The sequence below is a fragment of the Zootoca vivipara genome, chromosome 8 (assembly GCF_965207765.1).
Source record: "Zootoca vivipara chromosome 8, rZooViv2.hap1.1, whole genome shotgun sequence".
NCBI lineage: Eukaryota > Metazoa > Chordata > Lepidosauria > Squamata > Lacertidae > Zootoca > Zootoca vivipara.
In genome coordinates, this window is record NC_142591.1 from 39,393,442 (window position 1) to 39,412,177 (window position 18,736).

The 18,736-nt window shown below is 39.6% G+C and overlaps 1 protein-coding gene across 10 annotated transcripts in view; it reads left to right on the top strand.

The window, feature by feature from the left end:
• PIEZO2 (piezo type mechanosensitive ion channel component 2) overlaps positions 1–18,736 on the top strand; it is a 221,849-nt gene that overhangs the window by 21,143 nt on the left and 181,970 nt on the right. For all 10 annotated transcript variants that reach the window (XM_088675321.1, XM_088675325.1, XM_035124928.3 and 7 more), the window contains exon 2: positions 18,624–18,719. In XM_088675321.1, coding sequence (XP_088531447.1) covers positions 18,624–18,719 — 96 coding nt within the window. The remainder of the gene's footprint in view (positions 1–18,623; positions 18,720–18,736) is intronic.

Genomic DNA, 18,736 nt, shown 5'->3' on the forward strand with positions numbered 1-18,736 from the left:
AAGCTAGGGAGCAGTCCTGATGTCTTCCAACTGCAGTTGCTTCTGGTCTGCCCCAGAGGGCCTCCAAATTACAGGAGAATCATTTTGGTGGCATAAGAAGCCTGTGATAGCCTCAGAGGGACTTGGATGTCTGTGGAAGTTTCCCCCAAAGTCCTTTTGGATTTTGGCCTTGGCAAAGGCTGCAGACATATTTTTTTTCACTTCTTAATAGGGTGTAACAGCAATTTGTGTTGTGAGCTAAACAGAGACATGTTTATGCATTAATAAGCTTTTCATGTTTTTCAGGAAGTTTGCTTGTTTTTGACAACATTTTATTTAACCAATCTAGTTTTTCTGTAGTAATGACATTTTTATGTTAATGCAGAAGTTATTTTCCTATAACTTACTTAGGAGTGGAAAATTATCTTCTTTATGTAACTTTATATTCCTTTAGCAAACATTGCGTTTCATATTGTATAAAAGTCAGATATGGGTATGGAAGAAAAACAGTTCTATAACACTGAAATTTGATATCTCTATAATTTTATTTTAGAGTGTTTGAATATGGAAACAAAGTGATATTTTTATTGTTTAATAAATCTAGATAAATAAAAACTGTGTGATTCATATCCAAGGTTTGTATCAAAACTAAGTCGTACTCAGAGCAGACTGAAATTAGTGGACATTGCTAATTTAGGTCCATTAATTTCAGTGGGTCTACCCTGATTAAAATTTAGTTGGCTTAAATCACCTCCTTTTGGAGGTGAGGAGACTAGAACCCTACACAGTGTTCCAAATGTGGTTGTACCACAGATTTGTATAACAGTCTTATATTTTTAATTTTAATGCCTTTCCTAATGATCCCTGGCATGGAATTTGCCTTTTTCACATCTGCTGCACACTGAGTCAACATCTCTATTGAGCTGTCCACTATAAGCCCAAGCCAGGGCTCCGCAAGGTTCATCTTGCCTGGGCCAGATCAGTCCCGCAGAGATTCCTCTGTGGGCCGGATCACGTGTGCGATTTTCGGCATCTGCGTAGACGCGATTTTCGGCGCTGCGGAAGCGAGTCCCCGCACCATGCTGGTTTAGCGCAGCTCACGAGTGGGCTGCTCTGTTTGGGGGTGGCTCGTGGGCCAGTCAAACAACCTCTGCGGGCCGTTTCTGGCCCATGGCTCTTAGGTTGCTGACCCCTGGCCTAAGCTCTCCTTTCTAGTCCATACAGACCCCATAAGCGGATATGTGAAATTGATATTTTTTTGCCCCAACATGCATCACTTTATACTTTTTCTTGATAGGTCTCTGCATTTTAGAGGTGCCTTGGTTTATCATAGAAACACTTTGATTTCTGGGGCAGCAGTTACATAAAAGCTTTATTACTTCATTTCAGACAGATTGTCTGATTCTCCCCCCCACCCCGCAAAAGTTGACACGACTATCATTATTTTTGTATTTCAACTATAGTAACACACCCTGGTATGGTATAATGCTAAATAATGCCATTTAGTTGTATTTAAAATTAAAGAATCCAAATGTTGTTTAGTATTTACAACTAAGTGCATCACTTTTTGCAAGCTCTCAGAGGAACAAATATATATTAACAAACAGCCATGAAAAATGAATGAAGTGCCAGGAACCACTGCAAGCAGAGTATGTGATAACATTCTGCAATAAGAACAAGGATTTAGATTGTCTTTTAGAGTCTTATAATTTCTTTTATTCACTAAAAAGAGGCTTTTTCTTTGCACACCTGAGTGGCAGTTATAACTGAATGTCTACACACAAACATCTTGTAAACATAGGAAGAAAGATTGGTCAGAAAAAAGTGTCCTATTTTTTAAATCTTCCAATGGCATACACCTTTCAGGATATTCAAGCAACTCCCTCCAAATGTACATTCACTGTGTGCGGATGAATTCTAACCTTACATTGTACCCACCCACCATGTTGTTAAGTTGAATGCAAGTTGTATGATGAACATGATCAGAAGCATCTCTGTGCTCTTTCTTTGTCTTTCTGTCTTTCTTTCGCTGTTCCCTGATTGAATCTGGGTACTGAAACCAGTTGCTGCAGCTGAGTGTAAATGTAAGCCCTGATCAGCCATGCCAGGGCAGGGATTTTTTTCCTACCTATCTGGAACCTTTTCACATATTAGTTGTCCCTGCAATGCACTTTCTTTTAAGGACAAGGACAAAATGGGCAAGCTCAGCAACAGCTATGATTTCATATCTGTCTATGTATTACCTTTTTGGGTTGATTCTGTTTTTGTTTTGAAAGCTGAGAGATTGTTGTATTGATGGAGTAAAAAAGTGAGTGCATTAAAGTGCATCCAAGTGATCCCCCCCCATAGTTGCTTGCTATGCCGTGGCTAATTCAGTCCTGTCTCATCTTTTTAGGCAGAGAAACTTTTTAAAATAAATAAATAAATACTATGCTTAAATTATTGGGTTGGCAGTATAAATACTAATACAGTTCATTGCTGCATATCTGCTGAGTAACAGTAACAGTCATCAGAGCTGTCATTATCTTTCATTATGTAGCATATGTATTTTGCTGTCATAGCTAATTGACAACATTGCTTGGGTACCAGCTTCTTTGTAAAAAAAAAAAAAGCAAACAGTAACGCTATAGCACTTGTACAAGCTGGTGTGCCAACAGTTTGCTGAAAATACTAGAGGTGTAAGCAGCTATAAAGCCCCTTCAACTGGGACACAAATTAATGGTGAAATACTGGAACACATAGTATTATACAGAGGAGCCCGCAAGCTTCCTCAGTATCTCCTGTTTTATTTCAAATATATTTTGAAAATCTGTCCATCATAAGTAAGGAAAATAAATAAATTGTAGCTGAAGAAGTGTGCATGCACACGAAAGCTCATACCTATGACAAACTTAGTTGGTCTCTAAGGTGCTACTGGAAGCAATTTTTTTATTTTTCCCCCCGACTACGTCAGACCAACACGGCTACCTACCTGTAAGGAAAATAAAGTTATTCATGATGTTCTGGTTATAAAGAAAATTTAAAGATTACACAATAAGCTGCTTCTATTGGCCCCCACAGTCACTTATGGACTCATTGTTAAAAGCGTGTTTATGGAAGACAATCTTACTCAGCTACAAGTGATTGCTAAAAAAGAATAAGAATAAGAATTGCATTACTGTTAATTGAACTTCTTATGGTCACTAAGAATGGTTACACTGCATATTATAGGTAGGTAGGAAACTGGTTCTTCAGATGTCATTGGACTCCCAACTTCTGATTGTCATTGGTTATGCTGGCTGAGGATGAGACTGATGGGAATTGGTACCCAACAACATAATAGAGGACCACAGGTTCCCACCTACAACATAAACTGGGTGGGTGGGTGGGTGCCCCTGTGTGCATGTACTCACATGTGCACAGATGCAACATATATTTATACATGCAGTATGAATGACAACAATAAATTATGGCAATTTGTGCATAAAAGAAATAACCAATTGACTGCTATGTAGTGGGCATTGAGTGTTGCATGGAAAATCCAAACAATTATGGAACTTGGAGATTTTAACAATATTTTTGAACATAATGTTTTTCAAGGGATGCCATGTTTTCTTTTCAATTTGTCGTTGATAAAATGGAATGGTAGAAAACATCTGCCTCCCATTACTTCAAATCAGCCATTTTATAAAAGTTTTAAGTCATCTTTCCACAGGGCCTGCAGGACAGATCTGTTCCGCCTGGCCTTTGGGTTGGATTCAGTCTGACCCCTGTGTTTTCCTCCCTCATGGTTTGGATTTATGGACTACTTAAAATGAGGCTGCATTTTAAATTTTAATATTGTATTTTAATCTGTATTATCTGTATAGAAGTGTATTATCAAAAATGAACAGCATTATTTGTGTAACCAGACCCAAAGTATACAGTACATACACATATACTTATAAATACCTTATATACATATAAATACCTTAGGTATTTAATTTAAATATCCAAATGTTACAGGATTTTTGGATTTATTTACAAAAGAGGGCTTGTCTCGTCAATCAACCTATTTGGTTTTTTTTATTTTTTGAACTGCTTAGGAGCCTATTTTGGCATTAAGTGGTACATAAATCAATAAGTTTATTAATGAGTACCAGATCATATTATGCAAATGCAGTAAGAAATAAGAAGCTCAGGAGAATGTTAGAAATTACATGTACCAGCTGCTAAAATTTCTTATTTATTTGTTGTGATTAGTTTATCCACTGGTGATTTATTAGCTGTCCTAAGCATGACAATGGAGAGTCAGTCAATCAATGTTAGGTTTTAGATACGGAATTTCCCCCAAGGTGTATGGGATATTTTTCCTTCTGATGTATTGTCTCAGCAAGTTACTGGAAATTGTTCTCTCTTAAATATTGTTCTGTTTGGTTTATAGAGGTGCTGCATTTGTAGGTAACCTAATCACCTTTCTGAACATGTTCACACATGGGTGCATAGCTCTCTAAGGCTATAAGAATGTTATTTCTACTGTATGACATTAACAAATGTTTGCTTAGAAAGAAATGTGTTGACAAACTGCATTTTGACACTTCTGTCTAAGTGTGAATGGAGCATGTAGGACAGCTTCGTGTGGTTGTAATAGTTTCTGATAGGGTTGCCAAACATCTGGACTTTCCTGGACACAGCTGGGATTCGGCCATTGGAAACAGTGTCCGGGCAGAAATCACTGAAATGTCCGTGAAAATCTATATGTGGAAGTGTAGATTTTGGTGAATTTCCTTAAAACAGCTCAACTTTGGCAACCCTAGTTTCTTAACATTGTATAGTTCTCCAAGAGATTTCGGACTGAAGCAGGCCTTCATAATTGTTGAAAGAAAAGTGTATTTTATCTCCAGATTGTGTATATTGAACGGACTAGGAGACAGAGTGCTGAAAATGTGCTACCTGTTCCTCCTCACTCAGATAGTACATAACTTGAAGTGTGTGTGTGGTTGTATGAGAAAGGAGACATGCACACCTCAGTGGTAGAGCTGGGTGCTCCAGTACCCGGAGCGGCACACATGCTGTGTGGGCAATCTGCCCACAGGCCGATCGGCACAAGTGTGCAATCCTCCCTGGGAACCGATCTCGATGCTGGGGGCACTGAATGTCACCCTCCTTAAGGCTGAAGGGGGGGTGACATTCAGCATGCCCCCCACGACTCCCAAGCCTACAGCGAGCTGGGGGAAGGGGGAGAGCCACAGCAGCTGCTTTGCCCGCTCGCTGGGCTTGGGGGAGTCACGGGCGGGGCGCGCACACTGAATGTCACCCCCTTCAGGATATTACACCCATGGCAGCCCTGCAGCCCCCTTTCTACACCCCTGGCACTCCTTGCAAAAACAAAGATTTTGTGCCTATAGGCTAACATGTACTGCTGCCAGACCTCGTGCCTGTTTTCCTTCCTTCCCATGGAAGAAACCTTTCCTTTCTTTCCTTTTTACCTGCCCCAAGGCAAGGGAAACTGCCTGTCTTGGCTTTGTTTAAGTTAAAACAACCACAACAACTAAAGCAGGTGTGTGTTTGATTTAGTGAAACATGCCATGGTGAAGTTGGAGAGCCTGTATGATCAAGTCTTTTTGATTGCCATTGTTACTGGTATTAGGAGCTAGGAAAGGCTTGCACAGCATGGCATTCCTGTGTTCCTGTGGCATGCCTGGCTTGTATTGTGGCCTGTTGTGTGCTTGATAAACAAAACAGACCAGTGTACTTTCTAAGCAATAATACATGGTTATTGAGCTGCATGTGGTTTGGGGTGGGGGTGGGGGGTGGCACGAGCTGTATGAGATTGAAATGGGTCTCAAACATGTACTTAAAAAGGCACATAGACTTCAAAAATCTGGAGAAATCCACCTTTCTTTAAAGCATTAAGAAAGACTAATTGCTTAGTGAGATTGCCTTGAACCTCACCTGCTTAATGTAAGTAGAGGTTTATACTTGGAGTTCCATATCCAAATCAACACTCTATCCAGTTTTCAGTAATGATGTCATTTTTTTAGAGGGTGTGTGTAACGATTGCTCTTAATTTCATGTTAAAACTCTCTTGCATTTTGCTCTTGTATGAATTCTGTTTTATTTTAAAACTGTTACTGAGTAGTTAAGTGGCTTTCTGCAATTCTTTAGTAATCTCTCTCTCATTCTCTAGTGTATGTGAATTATATGACCCAGTTTATTCTTGGTTGTGGGTCATACAATTATGGTGTAAAGTGAAAATAGAGTAAAACATACAACATTAACAGAGAATAGTTGCTGTAGCCCTAAAGGTTCCTTGTTTAGTCCATGTCACATTAATAGCAAGGACATATCTAAGTCTTGGTAATTAGACTAAAGTTGTTGAGAATATGCAATGACGGTATTTCTAGGTATATGCTGAGAGAAATCCATATTGTCTCTTGAAGCAGCATGCAAGCTTATCAGACAGAACTTTTACACTTGTTTACACATCATTCTACAAGGCTGAGATATGACATATACTTCTGAACATGAGTCACACGTTTTCCTGGCTTGTTAATTTTGATGTAACGAGCTATATTATGGGCCTAAATTAGAAAGTGATGACAAAGTAATGTTTTTTAATCAAAGTTTACCCTATAGCTTAGGTTTTTTAAAAAAATGCTTTCTGTCAGTTGGTGTTGTTCAGCAAATTAACAGTTACTGATGTAATATTCTTCAAGCTTCAGTTGAATATCTAAGTTAAATACTCAGAGCTTCTCAATATATTTTTGCATAGAGATGTGATTGTGATGACTTGTATGCTTATCTGATTCAATATTAGTTTTCCGATTTTATAGGCTAGGTGGCATCATTAATGCAAAATCCAATTAACATATATGCAGAAAGCTATGGTTGTTGTTGTTGTTTTGCATTAAAAAGTGCTGTGGAACCTTAGATATTGATGTATCATTTGGTACATTGATACACTATTATACACTATTATTTATTGACATATATGCATGAGCAGAAGTGATCTGCAGACTTTCGTGGTAACAAGGGTGAGATAAGAAGCATCTGCTTCTATCTGAACTGGGAGAACCCTGGCTATGATTTGAGCAAACAAGTCTAGCATGTTGGCACAACACATAGTTTAAACTAGCCATAGTTCCCCGTGTTTGTAATTAAACTATGGTGTAACATTCTTTGAGAAACTGCCACAAGCTTTTCTGACCATCTTTGTCATTTGTACAAAATGGATTGATAAAGATATTAATTGGGAGAGCTGAAGAGACTACACACCAATATAGGATTGCCAGAGCACTAAACATAACATGTATTCAATATGTAGCTGATAATGTGGCTACAATATGTAGCTGAGGCAATTACTTTTGTAGTGAAAACCATATTTTACATAAAGTCTATAAATTTTAATATTTGTAATCAATGGGCTCTCTCACAGGTGTCTATTAGTTTTTAACATATGATTTATGTATGCTTATTATTATATATTTGTACCAGTACACTTGCTAATTTACGTTAGACCACAGTTTAGGTTGGGATTATGTGTGAACCAAGACAATGTACCAATTGGATCTAATCCTATTTTTGTAACTGCACCAGGCTGTGTTGTCCTTGTGTCTTTCTTCCTTGTCATGCCTATCTTTGAAATCCCACTCGCATATGCCTGAAATGTGTTGCTTTCACAGTTCCTCTATATGCTGTAACCTGTTTAAATTCCATTAGAAGTAGGCTTTTCCTTTTGATGTAGATTAGGGCAGATCTACTAAACCAATGTTAAATTATTTAGAGCGTATGATTTCTAAATGTTTAGTAGTTTGCCACTGAGACTTTATTGACTGACAGAATCTGCCACATCAATCATGCTGACATACTGATGTTTCTGTCTAGGAATCCATGAAATAGCATAATTTTCCTTTTAGAGCTTATTGTAGATTTAGCAGTCAAAAAATAGGCAAAACCAATCCGATAATCCAATATGTCTTTGCTGCTGATGCAAGCCTTTTTAATTCCCCTACAGTACATTTTCTGGTGCTGTGTCTTGTCTAGTTATAAAAGCCTCAGGGAATATGACTTCCACCGAGCTGCCAGGATGTTGTTAGTAATAATCAATCTCTATTTTGTGTCTCTCCTTTTTATACCTCAGGCCGTACCTCTACTCTCTCTCTCTCTCTCCCTCTCTCCCTCTCTCCCTCTCTCTCTCTCTCTCTCTCTATATATATATATATGTGAGTATTTTGGGCTCTTGCTGAATATACTTATTTTTGAACCAGTTCTGCCCTTCTTTATAAACCAACAGATGAGCTACTGGTACTTCTTTTGGTTTCAGTCCACTAAGCTTAGTCATTTATGTTTTTTAAAGAAGTATTGAAGGTGGTATGTTGTACTATGCAGAAGTATCTGGTTGTCCACATGGAAATTAAACTGCCACTGTTTATCCAGCTTAAAATTTCATGGGGACAAACAATGGAAAATACATAGCAGTCACAGTGGATTATTACAGTGAACAATGGTGGACAGTGAACAGAGGTGGTTTAGTTAGTATTGAAATAGATTAAACAATTGCATGTTTGTTTTTCATTGTTTAGCACTTTGAAGAAGCATGTAAGCTTAGTCAATAAAGTATAGTGTGTGTGTATGCCTGTGCCTGCTGCAATTTTCATTGTGATATTGTAAAGTTAGTGTTGTGTATTAAAGTAATAGCACAGCCAAGTATGTATTGTAATATAATATATAGAGTTTATTGTATTGTATTGCAGAGTTTATTTGAATGCATAAGTTCCAGCGGGAACGTATATCATTTGCTGGTTCAGAGTGCAGGATTTGGATCCGCTGCTGGATTGGTTTACGCTGGAGGGAATCCTTCCCATTGGTTCCCAACAAAATGTATCTTTCCCCTGCTAGTTCTGTTACTATATAAGTACCAGTTTTCCCCATTCCCTGTGTTCTGGCTCTTACTTGTTCTTTGAAGTAAAGAGATGTTGTACCAGATCCTCGCTTCCTGTTCTTATTTGCACTGAGCTGAAATCACTGAAGACCCACTACACAACAGTTAGCAACACTTCATTAGACAGCCTTCCTTCCACAGCACAAAGATGTTTCACATGTTTTTACACAACATGGTTTTTATTTCTACTTGACAGAAGTTCAGTATTCCTTTCCTTGTGTTGTATTATTGAGATTTAGTGCTGCTCCAAATGTTTAGGGGGCTGTGGACAAAGTGGTGGGCCATCTCTTCTGCTGTTGGATGCATGCAAGCTTTCCTGGTGGTGGTGCAGAATCTCGGGATCTTTTCAGTTTGCAACAGTACCTTTGACAATGCTACATTGAGAGCATTGTGAAAATCCAATACAGTACTGCTTGGTGTGGCAGGCCATCCGGTCTTATTGATGAGCAGTGCTGGGGCTCTGACATCTGTCTACGGATGCCTAGTGCTGATACTGGCCTTGATAAAACCAATTAGGACAGTTTGCTCTTCAGTGTTATGATTGCACTTTCTTTCTTGTTGTGCTTTAGCACATTATTCAGCTAGAAAGCAAACATGATACAGTATTGGAATGCTTACATACACATTCACAAAATTAAAATTCGATCTATTACAGTATTTACAACATTATCTTAGATATATGCACTCGGAAGTAAATTCAAAGGGACAGATTTGCCTTAGTCTCATTTACTATTGTTTTCAAAATACTAATCCATAACTTACCTTGACTTTAGAAATAAGGATAGTTCTTCCAGCACATTCCAGGAATAATTTAAGTGCTGAGATTGATTTTGCCTATTTATAAACTTGATGATGTGCCTTTTTCACATTTTAAAAAAACCACCACTTAAAAAAAGAGCACATGGTTTTGTTTTCATTCTCCTGCATAAACAAGATACTGCATATACTTGTGTGAAGGTTCAGAAAATTGTCTGAGTGAAAAAGCAGTGCTCTCTGTCTATTGACCCCCACATCTATATAGTCACCATGATATATTCATGTAAGCATCACAGCTGACTCGTCAGAGATTAGGTATGTGTTTCATGAAGCCATAGTCTGGATGGAGCCTTTGGTTGTGTTTCTTTTCATGCATGGATCCTTTTGAGTAGATGTGCAGTAGACACTTGGATATAAATGACAGAGGATAAAAATAGAGCTCTAGAAGCTGCTATTTTCTGACCTTCCTGTCAATATTCTTTGCCTAACTATTGGAAGTGAGAGATGGTTGGATCTCAGGAGCATGCTCTTGGTATCTTTTTAAATAGGGGAAATTTTGTGTGTGTCAGTTTTCCACAATTCCCATGTTCTACAACATCTCCATGATGAGGTGTGAATTGCAGTGTGGTATCTCACGACCCCCCACCCCCACCCCCCAGTTTGCTCTTAAAACAGTTCCTTAATTTTGTGACAAATTATTATTTTTGCTCTTACAATTTTTGGACTCAATTCTATCCTGAGTAGGAATGACTAAGAGAACTGAAAAACCATAAATTGACCTTGCAAGATTCTGTTTAAGGTTGTTTGTTATTTCTCTGTTTGTTATGTCCCTTTCCTGTGAGAAAGGCATATACTGTAGAGGGTAGAAAACTAATGTTTTGTGTATTATTCTAATACCTTATCATATACCTCCCTCATCATTACCACAAGCAGCATCAAGGATCAATAGTATTCCCCAGATTTACAACAAAGAAAAAAGAAAACCCTGTATGGATCTGAATTGGGTGAACATATTGTCCCTGTTGAAATCTTCCTTGTTACTAAGCAAGACTGTGTTTTTTCATCATACCTATGCAGTACTCTGGAAAGTTTGCTAATCCTGCTTTTGGGGTCATCGAGACCCAATTGCATCTGCAAATGTTTGCAACCAACCCGCTGGCATCAGCAATTGGCCACACTTAATGGCTACTTTAAGTAAATGATACTTTGCTGACATTTTTCTTTGTTCATTGAAATCTGCAAAATGTGTTGGGGCACAGTGTCACAGGCCTTGTTCAAAATAATCAGGTCCTCATTTTGTCACCCTTTGCGAGTGGATTAGCGGTTTATATTGAGCCAACTTAAACTGAAGCGTGTATTCACTAATTATATAAAATACAGCATCTCTTGCTATTAGGCCTTGGAGAACAACAACTATATAGTACTATTGATGTGAAGATTTGGATGTATCTGCAAAGTATTGTATCAACATCACTTAACCACGAAATAACGAACACCACTGAATTCTACATGTTGATCATAGACCAGTAAGCAAAACACACCTGCTGTATAAAAACCATAGCATTTCAATTAGCAGCATTGGGTTAAAGTCTATGCATTTCTAAAATAGTGGGATAAAAAGTTATTTTTCATGGGTTTCACAGCAGTATCATGTCCAAACTATGACTTTGCTTATATTAGGCTGGAATGTTTTCCCTCTGAATGTTTCCTCAAAGCCATTGGAACTGGGGGCCTTAATTCCACAATTTTTGTTGTCTAGCAAAACAGATGCGTGTCATTGCCTACGTGCTCATGCTGGAAAGCAGCCAGGAGAGCCATGGGTCTGGCAGCTTGGCTGCTATTGCTTGTGGCTGTCACACTGTGCACAGTGAAATTTAAAACCTCAAGTGCTCCTGGGAAACTAGTGTCTGCTTCCAGGACTATCATACAGAAAACAAAAAGGCATTGCCTATGAGCCCAGAGGGGTCAGCCATTTTTTCACATGCAGTCCCCCTGGCAATGGGAATGATGAATTTTCAGGGGCATTTGAGGTGTCAATTCAGAGGATGATGTGGTAGCAGGCTGGCAGTGACAGATGAGCTGATGGCTTGCTTTCAAAAGCTTTTTTAAAAAGACTCATCTCTCTTCCCTATATCTATCATCTGCTGGTTTCTAGGTAGTTTGTGGACATATGAACTAGGGGCTCTGGGTTTGGGCCCCAAACTCAAGTCCAATTGGAGTTACTGCCTCAGAGCAATTTTGTATCTTGGCTCCCCCATGAGTGGACATGGACTGCCTATGTTGTTGGCCCCGAACTTAAAAATTGAAAGCGTAATGCTGGTGGTCAACAGACCCTGATGTTGGGAAAGATGGAGGGCACAAGGAGAAGGGGACGACAGAGGACGAGATGGCTGAACAGTGTTCTTGAAGCTACAAACATGAGTTTGACTGCGGGAGGCAGTGGAAGACAGGAGTGCCTGGCGTGCTATGGTCCATGGGGTCACGAAGAGTCGGACACGACTAAACGACTAAACAACAACAGCCGCTCTGAGCCCGGCTCTGGCCGGGGAGGGCGGGGTACAAATATAAAATTAAAAATAAAATTCCCCCCTCCATATCATTAAAAGTTGTATGACTGGCAGAAGTGCATCAGATGCATCTTTCCCCATCACTGCATCTCTGTGTTGGGAAAAGATGCACCTGTTACTTTCCAAATAAACCTTTGTATTCAACCTCAAACTTGCTAGTCAGTTATAAGAAAGAATGCATTGCTGTGTTCTTGTTCATCTTATAAATCTCTAGCGTCTTTCAGGTTTGCCGCTGATTAGATGTCCACAACCTTTTTTTTATTATTTAAAAAGTCAGGTATTGTTTGGTATAATGCACTCCTTCTGTAGGTTGTATTCCTGTTAACAACCCATCCCTTTCTCAGTGTTTGAAACTCCCATTCTAGGTTCATTTTGCGACAGGGAATTTCATTAGGGCGAGCAGTTTCTGAGCTCTGGGCGCCTAAGATTTCAGAGTAGAACAGCAGAGTGGAAGGAAAGGAGAACCTTTTTCTGCCTCCCCACTTCCAGCTACCCTCTGAAGACTGGAGAAGAGACCCTCTTAAGAATATTAGGGGGGTGGGCAGGGGAAGGACTAGACCATGTGAAAAATGAACATAATATTTTAGCTGTAGTTATTGTATTCTTATAAAAATATGTGCCTAGACATTCTGTTGTTGCACCCATAACCTAGGTTTAATATCTCCTAGCTTTAATATCTCAGTTTCTAACACTGCCCTTTCTTTACACTGAGCAGGAAAGGGTCATGAGTTTAAAAACTTATGCCCATATCAATTTATCTCTAGTGGTTTTGGAATCATAACAGAGTTGTTCTTATGCATTTTAGGTGAGCTGCACAAGTATTTGGCAAGAAAATTCTTTGACGTCTTTCTCCTTTTCTGACTTGACTGAAATAGCAAATACAACAAGAGAGAAGGTGGAAATGACTATTGTGTGAAGAATTAATTAATCCAGAGCTCTTCTGGTTTGTGTATACCATAGTTCACTTTAAAGTCCAAACTAGCTGATCTTACTAATTAGTAGGCTGATTGCATGTTGAGTTATCATCTTTGCTCAAGTCATGACCACCTGTTTCCTAAACTGATGGACCCATGTTAGGATTTGTGCTGCTTAGAAAGGAGTACACCATTTTAATGACAAATGCAAACCTACATTTGAGTTTACATAAGGAATACCTTGGCAGATCATTGTGAAAAAGTAATGTGGTTTTATTTTTTTTGATAAACTATATACCACAAAACTTAACACTGACAAACATTTGGGGAAACGTTCATATAAAATGTAAGGCTGTCATTGTGCAACCCCTGTTGGAAGATTCGTAGTGCCTCATAACAATCATGGATTTACATGAAGTCAGAGTGGTGTCATGTATTGGGTAGCAAACAAAGAAGGCAGGTTGCAAACACCAGTGACCATGGCATGGGAGTGAGAAGAGAGGAATATTGATGGGAAAAGTGGAGGTTTAAACAGCAAAAGTTTTAGTAAATCAGGGAGGAGGGACACAGAGGAAAATGGCAGTTTTAAACAACAGCAGAGGTTGGAGTAAATCAGGGATGGAGTAAAACTGAGAGGAAAAAAGTGACGATTTTAAAATTTTGAGTAGAGGCAGTATGGGGTGATGCTGAGGAGGTGGAATAAGTGTTTTTGGATATAAATAATATTCTATTCAGATTCAGCTTATTGCCAGTTACTTAAAAAACAGCCATAAAAAAATTATTGCTTCATTTCTGAATCGTGCAAGGGCTGAACTGAGTGCATCAGAACTTAAACTCTATGGAACATTTCTGAGTGAACCTTTCATACTGAATTAAATAATTAGCAAAGTATGACATCTTGAAGAAAGCAGTCTCCTCCCTGTTTCTTGTTAAATGCAGATATTGGGATTGTGATGATAGCATGTTACTGAAGCTCTTCATTGTGGTAGTACTCTTTGAAGCACAGTAAGTGGGTTTAGTTAAAGATCTACAGAGTCAGCTGGTATACATGAGCATGTTTGTCTTGGCACCTGTGGAGTCTGATTTACAGTTGCTGCCAGTGCCATGAGGCTACTTTTAATTTATACCAGCTGGTTATCCAGCATTCTGAACTCAAAACGAGTAATGGCCATTTCAGTAAAAAGGTCAGAATTTATGCATGGACGAAATCTGTGTAAAGGTATAGTTGCCCCCACTGAGATTACTTGGTGGCATTTTTTCACTAATCTCATTTTTCAAAAGTGTTAAATATGTTACCACATAGAATAATATATTGCTTTAATATTAAAGGACATTTTTTTTGCAAGGAGATGATGAAAAATTTGCAGTGATTCTTTTGTTTTTAAGGGCATGGGGGTTTATTTTTTGTTTTTTAAAATGATCATGGGCGCTCCCTTGTGAGAGCTGCGAGCTCTGTGGGTGGGCTGTGTGTAATTTTGCCCTACTTTTTGATGTGAGCTTCAGTTGGGGAGATAGAAGCAGCATTCTCCTCTCTGCTACCTGTAAATACATGCTTGTATATTTGGTGGGTAGGGTACTGATCCTGGAAATAGCACATAGTTATTGGAACTAGTAGCCATTGATAGCATTATTCTCCATGAATTTGCCCAACCCTTGCTTTAAAGTTATATGAATTGATGGCCACCACCATATATTGTGGAAGAATTCCATAATTTAACTCTGTGCTAGGTGAAAAAGCGAAATTTCCTAAAACAGCAAGTGATTAATGTTAATCTTTTCTTTTTATTGTTTCTCAGCCCTCTTAATGGGATATATCAGTTAGATCAGGGGTTGTCAGCCTGGTCCTGACCACCCACTAGTGGGCGTTTCAGGATTTCAAGGTGGGCGGTAGGGAGTTTCACAATCTCAGAAAATTAGAATATTAAATGGAATCAATAAAACAAGGATTGCAAATAGAACAATATTGGACCTCTGAAAAGTAGAAGCATGCATATGTACTCAGTACTTGGTTTGGGCCCCTTTTGCAGCAATTACTGCCTCAATGTGGTGTGGCATGGATGCTATCAGCCTGTGGCACTGCTGAGGTGTTATGGAATACCAGGATGCTTCAATAGCGGCCTTCAGCTCTTCTGCATTGCTCGGTCTCATGTCTTTCATCTTTCTCTTGGCAATGCCCCATAGATTCTCAGTAGGCTTCAGGTCAGGCGAGTTCGCTAGCCAATCAAGCACAGTAATCCCATGGGCACTGAATCAGGTTTTGGTACTTTTGGCAGTGTGGGCAGGTGCCAAATCCTGCTGGAAAATGAAGTCAGCATCCCCATAAAGCTCGTCTGCAGAAGGAAGCATGAAGTGCTCCAAAATCTCCTGGTAGACGGCTGCGTTGACCCTGGCATCAATGAAGCACAGTGGACCAACACCAGCAGATGACATGGCTCCCCAAATCAACACAGACTGTGGGAACTTAACACTGGACTTCAAGCATCTGGCATTGTATGCCTCTGCATTCTTCCTGCAGACTCTGGGTCCTCGGTTTCCATATGAGATGCAAAAGTTGCTCTCATCAGAAAAGAGGACTTGGGACCCCTGAACAACAGAGCAGTTCTTTTTTTCCCTTTAGCCCAGGTAAGACACTTCTGACGTTGTTTCTTGTTCAGGAGCGGCTTGACAAGAGGAATACGGCATTTGAAGCCCATCTCCAGGATCTGTCTGTGTGTGGTGGCTCTTGATGCATTAACTCCAGCCTCAGTCCACTCCTTGTGGAAGTCCCCAACACGTTTGAATGCTATTTTCCTGACAATCCTCTGCAGGCTGCGGTCATCCCTGCTGCTTGTGCACCTTTTTCTTCCACACTTTTCCCTTCCACATAACTTTCCATTAATGTGCTTTGATACAGCACTTTGGGAACATCCAACTTCTTTTGCAATTACCTTTTGAGGCTTTCCCTCCTTATGAAGGGTCTCAATGATGGCTTTCTGCACAACTGTCAGGTCAGCAGCCTTTCCCATGATTGTGATTCCTACTGAAGCAGACTGAGAGACCATTTAAAGGCTCAGGAACTCTTTGCAGGTGTTACGAATTGAGTAGTTAAACACTATTCTAATTTTCTGAGATTGTGAATTTGGGGTTTTCTTCACCTGTACGCCACAATAATCACAATTACAACAAATAAAGGCTTGACATATCTCGCTTTGCATGTCAAGAGTCTATCTCCTAGATTGGTTTCACCTTTTAAGTTGCATTACTGAAATAAATGAACTTTTCGACAATATTCTAATTTTTTGAGTTTCACCTGTACTTACATAATTCTATGTGGGTTAAGCTGTGTGTGGTGTGTTTTGATTAAATGAATGTTGCTTCCCAGCATGTAGATTTTTTTGTTGATAAAGCCTGATTTGTGTTCATATGTTTGCATGATTTTGTGAGTATTTGCACAACTTTTGACTACAGCTAACACTTTGGCCTCAATCCCAAGACCTCCTCGCATGTGCAGAGGATGTTTGCAAATGAAAGAAGCTTGTTTTGGATTTCTTCATTCCAGTTGTAACCCCATCACACACACTTGATGAAAAGTTTCTACAGAGAGCTGTGTAGCAGCACTGAGCACTGCAGTCGGTAGAGAGATAAAAGGATGATCCTGTTGTGCATACGGCCTTTAGATTAAAAGCTTTGAGTATTAATAATGTGTTAAATGCATTTTGAGCACAAATCACTTTAGGAAAAAGCTTTATTTAATTATCTTGGTGGGTGATTCAGTTTTCCAAATTCTAATAAGCCAAAGGGCTTAATAACAACTCTTCTGAATTCATACAATAAATTCATGATATAGCTCACTGTGAAGTCATAGCATATTTTCTCCAAATCATAATGCCATCCTTACGTATGGTTTGGTCGCTTCTGTTCTTTGGACTACAACCTAGCATTGATTATTGACCTGCTAGGCATTGAGCATAATTGAATGTTCCTAGACATAGAAGAGTATCTTCAATGGTTAGTGTAAATTTTTCGTCATTAGAAATTATGGAAGGTCTGTTTACAGGGCTGCTCTGACACTTGAAAATTTGTCCTTGCAAAAACGGCTCAATCAAAATGTTATCTTCCCAGTACTTTGTTTACACTTCACTTGGTGAACTCAGATGAATTTTCTTATAGCAAATCTTAATAGCAAATTCCAACCCTACGATTACAGAAAATACAGTCAGCTTCTTGCTCTAGCCCAGGGGCCAGCAAACTTATTCAGCAGGGGGCCGGTCCACTGTCCCTCAGACCTTGTGGGGGGCTAGACTGGTATATTTTGAAGGGAAAAAATGAACAAATTCCTATGCCCCACAAATAACCCAGAGATGCATTTTAAATAAAAGCACGCATTCTACTCATGTAAAAACACGCTGATTCCCGGACCGTCTGTGGGCTGGATTTAGAAGGTGATTGGGTCGGATCTGGCCCCCAGGCCTTAGTTTGCCTACCCATGCTCTAGCCATTAATTATTAAATGCGAGATGAGTTCCGAGTCAATATTACCTGTGTTTTTAACTGGTTGTTTGTGGATTTTGTTATATTCTCATTTTAAAAGGCATAATCTGTGTGCAGGTATATTGGCTTTTTCTTTTGCTGCAGTCACCTTGATAACCCTGCAGTGTGGATGATGATGATGATAAATCAGTTTATTAATTACTTCTATATTAAGAATGTCTAATAAATTTACAAAATGTAAGAGCATAAGTATAAAAGAAAAGAAAAATACATTTCAATGTACCATATTTTCCGGCATTTAAGACGACTTTTTAACCCAGGAAAATCTTCTCAAAAGTCGGGAGTCATCTTATATGCTGGGTATAACCAGACTGGAGAATCTGCAGTCGCCGCATACGGTGGGGGGAGCTCAAAAACGGCCGCAGTCGCATCCCCGTGTTATGTGGCGACCATGTGAAAGCAGCAAGGGTGGCGCTGTACAAGTACGGTAAATCCACTCACCAGGAGCAGCGCTGTGCCTACAGAGGCTGTTTATTCGGCCACAAGCCGCCAGTCACCGAGCTGCCCGCTTGGCAAGTCCCCGCGCTGTGCCGCGCTAAACCGGCGCGGCACAGCACGGGGACTCACCGAGTGGTTCTGAAAATGGCATCTGCGCATGCGCAGAAGCGATTTCCAGCTTCTGGGCATGCCCAGATGCCATAAATCGCTTCTGTGCATATCCGAGCAGAAGCGATTTCTCGCCCCCAGAAATGGGCAGTGCAGCACCGGGAATCGTTTCTGCATAGTCTTATACGGCGAGTATATCCCAAACCCTATATTTTAACTGGAAAAGTGGGGGGTCGCCTTATATGCCCAGTCGTCTTGTACGCCGGAACATACGGTGTATGTGTGTGTGTGTGTATGGTCTGTAGACCAAATTAATGTAATGAAAATGCAACATATGTCAATACACTGGTCAGCTGAATGTGCAAATCATTTCCCTGAAATATTAGCATTAATCCACTTTTCTTCTGCATTTCTCTCTTCCTCTGTACAGCATGTGCATTCCGCTACAATGGACTCTCATTTGTCTACCTCATCTACCTGCTACTCATTCCTCTTTTTTCGGAACCTACAAAAACAACAATGCAAGGTAAGCCTGTTTCTGGC